At 53.4% G+C, this 7000-nt stretch overlaps 1 protein-coding gene across 1 annotated transcript; it reads right to left on the bottom strand.

The window, feature by feature from the left end:
- Positions 1–134: 134 nt before the first annotated feature.
- Positions 135–6996, bottom strand: LOC143174060 (dual specificity mitogen-activated protein kinase kinase 2; the record flags this gene model as incomplete). Its single annotated transcript, XM_076364147.1, has 9 exons — positions 135–269; positions 388–449; positions 1341–1405; positions 2297–2510; positions 3900–4024; positions 4120–4171; positions 4622–4699; positions 5364–5510; positions 6973–6996. Coding segments are annotated over 9 exons (771 nt in total), but the record flags the coding sequence as incomplete, so codon positions are not given.
- Between the last annotated feature and the right edge of the window lie 4 nt (positions 6997–7000).

The raw sequence follows: 7000 nt of genomic DNA, 5'->3' as shown, positions 1-7000 counted from the left end.
GAGCTGCGGCAGCATCTTCAGGTGTCCCCCCCACCGCCTCAGGAGCTCTGGAAGTCGATGGTGTACGCCATCGACTGGTGCCTGCAAGGCTGCGGGGTGACTCACAGCCCCAGCAATCTGCTCCACCATCCCCCTGCCAGGCTCGTATTTAGAAGGTGCTGGGATACTGCAAAGCATCACCACAAATAAACTGCTTTTATTTCAACCCCTTCCCAGGGCAGGAGTTCCCAGCACGATGCAGGATCACGCCGCAGCCAGGGAGAGATCACCTACGGAGCACGGAGAATACTGCGTTACGCTGAACGTTTTTGGGTGGAGCGGCAGCCTGCAGAGCTGTCAGGGAGTACATACAGGCCTCCACCTTCAGCCGTAAGACGAAATCCTTACCATTTATTTACAAACTCCTGGAAATCTTGCGTGAAGACTCCGTTCGGCAGCTTGGGAGGTGGCTGCAGAGAAAAGGAGAAGGGTTTTCTGCATCACTGTGTGTTAATGGGTCAAAAAGCAGAGCGTCACCTACAGTCTTTAATGAGCTGCAGAAAAGCCCTGCTCTACAGCTATCCTCCTCCGCCTCCAAGCTGCCCTTCACAACCAGGGAGCTGCTCCCTGCCATTTCTTCCCCCGGCAGCACGCGGCTGGGCTGGCAGCAAACTGCTGCCCCAGCACCACGTGCAGCCGGGGGGACCCCACGCTGAATCGCCGCCAAAGCCGGGAGAACCGAAATTGCAGCGTCACAATTCTGGATCCAACCTCGCAAATCCCAGCTCTGGCAACGCCCAACGGCGGACGAAGCCGTTCCAGAAACGATAACTGGGGGTCAACTCCTAGCACCCTGAAAGGGGAAGCTGCTCTTTTCACTTGCTGGTGGGATGGACCCTACCTTGAAAGTCCGGTAGGACATTTCAGCCTGGGATTTTAGCACTGGTCACACCCTCATTCAAAGGGCTTCATCTGAGAAAACGTGCACGACCTCGGCATCTGCGCAGAGGGAGCGTTCATCCTTTGCTGATCTAGGCAGGAGCACGTTTGAAACGGCCGGTTGCAGAAGGAGCAGGTCATTACAGCCAAGAGCTCCCCTCTCTGCTCTCCTCTTTCAAGGGTATTACGAACTTCCCCCTGCAGAGCCTCATTCCAAAACCAGAGATACTTTTGCGATACAAAGAGATGGGAAGAGGGAACAGGGGAGAAGGAAAGGACGTCAGTGCAGCCCAGAGGGGCTCTCTGTTGAAAAGCCCCGGTTCAAGCGAAGGTTTCGGAGCCCACCCTGACACAGCAGAGCGGACACGACACTGTGGTACCTCAGGGAAGCCCGGCAGAGCCGACGGTAAAGAAATACCCACCTCATTAACTATATAATCCAGCAGTTCAAAGATGGCCATCGCAGGCCGGCTGTCCATCCCATGGCCTGTGTGATTAAGACGACAAAAACAATGGTGAGAGGCTGTTCGGGGACAGCGAGGGGCCTCCTCTCGTGTGAAAAGCACGTGTGCTGTGGGACTTTTGCTGGGAGAGGCAGAGGCAACCCACTTGGGAACTGACTCGCGGTTAAAAAATAACAAAGAGAAAAACAAACGCATTCTGAGATTTCAGATTTCTTTCACCGTGCCTATAGTCCAGATTTATTTCCTAGCTTGGAGCATTTGGAGAGTACCAGACCCATCTGCTGTGGCAGGCTGGCAGCGCTTCTAGAGCCTTCTGCTTCCAAGCAAATGGCTCAAGCAGAGTCTCCTTCAAACCCCCGTGCCAGTTTGGTACTTCTATGAGAGCTCCCAGCAAAGCTGTTCCCAAAAAGCTGCCCCTAGCTTGAAAGGAACCTGTCGGCAGCACGGGCAGAGCCTGAGGAGCAAGGTGGGCTGTGAGAGTGTCCCTCAAAGCGTCTCCTCCAAGGGGTCCACATCCCAACAGCCTGCACCGTCCCCAGCACGGGGTGCTTTGCTGCGTGGCTTGAGCTTTCTCGTGGGACACAGCAGGGTCTAAAGGCAGATAAACAGAGCTCTTCAAAAATCTTAATAGACCGTGTCTGGCATCCCGAGAGCCATCTCCTCACCTCCCCATGCGAGACCAGACTCCCGCCTGCCTTCGTTAGGAATTGCAAACCTCGGCGGTAGAGTGGATTCTGGTGGAGCACGGACACGGCTCCATCTGCTCTGCAGAGAGGGGCCTCCCTAGAAACACTCACCTCCCCGCCACAACCTCATCCAAAACGACCTTTGGCTAACCCAACCACACCGAACAAAACCCGACCCCTTCTCCCCCACGTCTGCATGTTGTTTCCAATGCATACGACAGCCCCTACCACTGACGGGGCGTCCTGGGGGCCTGGCCCGCGGCGAGATGCTGTGAGACTCTCCCTCTGCCCCGTCCACCACAGGACGGCCAAATATTGCTTCCAGTTCCTTGGAGTCTGGCGGGGGGATTGGGTACCTTCCGATAGACAGCTCCACTAACGACAGACCCATGCTCCAGATGTCGGACTGGACCGAGTAGTGGGTGCCCTGCAACCGCTCGGGCTGGAAGGAAAGACCACAGAAACACACACCGACACAGAATATCAATACGCAAAGTCCTAAATATCATGCACTGAAATTAAACAGATGAGACTCGATATCCCGACGGCCTCTCCATCTCAGCTCTCCACCCCTCCAGCGAAAAGACTGTCCCAAAGGGGTCACGGGCAAAGGGGATGCAAAAGAAAGATCACGTGCAAACGTAAAACACTTGTACGCATCTAATCAACAGCTACCGTTGAGCAGCATTTACAGCTGCTTATACTTCGGAGTCCGGAGTACACAGTAGGAATCTCTTTCTCTGTGTGCTGAGATCTAATGAACTCCATTTATTAAGAAAAATCCCCCCCCCCCCCCCGTTAATACCCAAGAGGAATTTGAGGAGCAGAAAATCCACCCTAGGCTCCTACCATTGAAAGAAAAAGAAAAAGAAAAATGAAAAATAAATAAATCAATGCAAGTCATCCATACTGGCAGCTTGAGTCAGCTGTGCAGACCCAGTGGCTGAGTGCAAAGGAGATATTGTTTTTAAATAGCCACCGTCTAACTATAACTGTACTTGAATAACCATTCCCAAAATACGAGAGCAGCTCAGACCTAAGCACGGAAGCGTAGTCTGATGGCTTCCCTAATAACCCACCGCTCGTTCCCAGCCACGACCACGCACGGTGCGGGGAGCAGACACCCCCCCCCCCCCCGCCCCCCTCTGCCTTTCAGCCAGCAGGACCTGGGGACTGGGAGCCGGCCAGGAGGTAATTTTATTGTCGGGGGCACTCTTGTCGTCCGCAGCTGAGCTGACGCCGATTACGATTCTCATTTAAAGGAGAGGCACAATCGGCTCTTCCCCCAGTTCACTCTCACTGGCTGACTCCAATTTGGCTTTTATTTCCCATTAGCCTGTACCAAAACCCAGCTGCACTAAACTGGTTTCCCCCCATTTTGCCAGCAAGTGCACATGGTGAAAGCAGCGGAGGGGGTGCGTGCGCCCCCGCCGCGCTCAGTTTTTTTGGACAGAACTTTGCATACAGAAAGAGAAGATGCTTTTGAACCCACAAACGCTCGCCAAAAACAAAATACGGAAGTGTTTGTAGGATCCGAAACGTCTTTCCTGCAAGTCTCCGCTGCGCTTCCACGTGCACTGCTGCTAGCCGGGCACAGGCTGGAGCTGACTGACTCCTCCAGAGGATGCGGAGGTGTCGGCTTCCCCGGCACAGGACAATGCCTCGAAGCACCGGGCTCACCCCCAACGTGAACCAGGAACGGGGCAGTCCGGATGAGGATGGAAACACAGAGCAAAACCGTGAGCGAATGGGACACTACACGCTGATTCTGTAAGAGCCGGGTCGAACCCAAATTGTAAAGTAACCCAGCCAGAAATTGAAAGGAACTTACAGACATGTAGGACCGAGTTCCCACAAAAGAGTTTGCCATGGAGTCGATGAGTTGACCGCTGACCCCGAAATCACACAGCTTAATCTCTCCTCGAGAGTTAACCAGGATGTTAGAAGGCTTCACATCTGACAACAGCAAGAGAGAAGAGCGTAAGCGCGACTCTAGGCAAAATACAGGGCTCTTGTACCGCAGGCAGTTATTTTTAGGTTCCTCCTCTCACCTCTGTGCATGATTTGGTGCTTCTCTCTCAGATACGCCAAGCCTCTCAGGACCTAGAAGGAAACCAAAGACCGGATGAGATCAGAGCTAGGAAGAGAAGTGCTTTCCCCTTCGGCAGGACACGTCGCATAAACTCGGGGTGCTGCCACACCGCAGCTCGGCGAGGAAAGCAGCCCCAGAGCGTCCACGTGTTTCAGGGTTTGCAGTTTATCACCAAGTCAATCACAGATCTTGGGTTAACTGCCCGAGAAAGCCTCACCCAAATCTTCTCCAGGAGAAGCCAACACCAGCCAGTGCAAGGCAAGGGGTCGGAGCTACGGAGAGTGGTTGGGAATATGCTTTCCCCCTCCCCTCTCGCACACACCATGGCCTCCTGCCCTAGGTCAGGATAGGACAACGCGTATGGGGAAACAAAGAAAGCTTCCTAAGGCAACACAAGCATTATTCCCAAAACCGTGCCCAGCCAATCCTTTCTGGAAGCCTGAAGAGCCACCGTAACTCACCGCTATACTGACTTTCCCCAAGATCTCCTCGGGAATTCTTTTGGCTTCTTTCAACACCTGATCCAGAGAGCCACCATCCTAAAATAAAGAACATCGAAATGACCAACACGCCAATCCCCGGCAGGAAAACAGAGCAGCTGGCTGTACAGGCAAGCATGCCCAGGGAGGGCAAGTGGTATATAAGCAGTACGTGGCATCCCAGCTCAGCTGTCTGCAGCGACTCAGCATCGAGCACACTCCTTCCACAGCAGAAAAAAATAAAAAATATCTGGTGATCAGAGCTCAAGCTTCTCGCTGAAAGCTATTTTAATGCTATCTTCTATCAGCTCTACTTCTTGCTATTAGTTCTCGGCTTCCTTTCCATGAGTGGTAAATGCAAAGACGATGCTGTCAGCACTGATCCGGAGGGGCGACAACACTATTCTCCGCCAGAGACAACAGAAAATGCACACTGTGCTACACGGCAAGCTCTGTAGAGCGGCGGGTTTACAACATTTCCGTTTGGCCAACCCCCAAACCTCTGCTTCCGCTTTCCAAAAAGTCGCTCGCTCTGTCATTTCGATACCTAAGCAGGAGCGTGCAGCTCCTACCAGGAGCACAGAAGCCTTGCTGCAGCCAGAGCAAGGAGCCATCGCGGCTGCCAGCACCCTAAGCCATTTCGCCCGCAATTTCAAGTCTCAGGGAGACGCAATTCAGAACAATCCAAGGAGCAGCAGTTTGCAGAGGAGGAACGGGGACTTACCATGTGCTCCATGCAGATGGAGATCTCTCCGTCGCTGTAGAAGGCTCCATAGAAACCCACGATATATGGGGAATTACACTCATGCAGCACCTGCAGCTCTCGGATAATCCGATTCCTGATGGCCGGTTTGATTTCTAAATGAATCAGCTGCCAAGAACAAAAAAAAAAAAAATATTCAAGGTGTAACGCCTGAGGAAAAAAAAACAACCCACAACTTACGGGAACCACGCAAGCAAGTCCCGAGTGTTGGAAAGAAACAAAGTCTTCAAGGGAAGCTCTGCTTTGGCGTAGACTTTTTACCACCTGTAGACTAACATTAAGGATAAAGGGAGAGGCAGAGCCCGGTGCAGCCTGTTAGCGACTGAAGCAACTGCCGGCCATGTAACACGCGGAGATCGCACAGGATACAGAGCGGAAAGACAAGTCAGAAGTTTGATGCAGATCTGACTCAGCAGACGGGAACATTTTCACAAGTTCTGTAGGTGTTGTAAGAAGAGGTGCTCTGATATCAAGGAAACCACAGAAAATAAAAAAAAAACCAAAAAAAACCCATGAGGATTATGCACGTGAAAGAGCAGTTGCTTTAGTCCTTCGGCTCCACGTAGAGTCGGTTAACACAGCTGTGGGCAGGGAAGCCAGAGGCTAGAAAATACAATGGCAGGTCAGAAAAAAGAGCTCTAGGACAGCCAGCCCCAGGGACGTCTGTCCTTCCCGCAGACCTACAAAGGCTGGTCTCTACAGGAAGGACAGCAGCGCTGCAGCTTGCCCTCACTTCAGTTTCTGAACACGGAGCTCCCAACAATCTCAAAACCACCCAGTGACACCCAACGCTCCCAAATCCAATGCCCTGGAAGACTCTGAGAGCTCAGCTCTGAGCGAGGCCACCTAGAGAAGCGGATTTGCTCATGGAGACCCACTAAACCACCCCAGCAGCAGGTGAGACCAGAGACTTCCAAGGCAGCTGTCCTACAGATGAGCGGTTGCACTGCTCTCGCCGAGCACTGCCTTTTCTGAGAGGCGGACGAAGCGTCTCCTAGTTTTCTACTATAGGGCGCCACAGTAGAAGACGTCGCCCATAAACCCACGTCCGAGAGGAACCACTGTCGTGGCTGCTTGGAACCACCTTGGGGATCTGTTAAGTGGGTGGTGAGGGGCGAGGAACGTGTGTGCGCCAAACCCATCCCTCCACCTGCCATTTCCAGTCCTCGTTAGGCACGACCTAGGATCCTCAAGAGATCTGCTTCCTACTGCTTCCATCCAGGTCAGCCGAGTTCACTAAAACCAGCTCCGCTGGAAAAAAGAATTAAGCTTCTGTTTTCACACAAGGTGCTCCAAACCCCAGGGACCTGTCGCAGAGAGCGCGGCCCCTCCCAGGGGAGGACTCGGAGACAAGGCAGGGCAGCTCAGAGATGAAGAGCTGCGTGGAAGAGGCTCCACGTAAAACCTAGCTGGGGACAGCCGGGACCATGGTCCCCACCCAGGCGAGGCGGTTAGGGTGCAGATGGGTCAGTGCAGAGAGATCCCAACCGAAGGCGGCTCTCCCAGGGCCGGGGCGAGCGCCAGAGGCTGCAGCACGGCACCACAGCCCACTCCTCCTGTCCCCAATTACCTTCCGTGCCATAACGAGCCCTGAGGGT

This window comes from Aptenodytes patagonicus, unplaced genomic scaffold (genome assembly GCF_965638725.1).
Source record: "Aptenodytes patagonicus unplaced genomic scaffold, bAptPat1.pri.cur scaffold_650, whole genome shotgun sequence".
Lineage (NCBI taxonomy): Eukaryota > Metazoa > Chordata > Aves > Sphenisciformes > Spheniscidae > Aptenodytes > Aptenodytes patagonicus.
The sequence above is the reverse complement of the archived record's forward strand: the minus strand, read 5'-3'. Positions and strand labels throughout refer to the sequence as shown.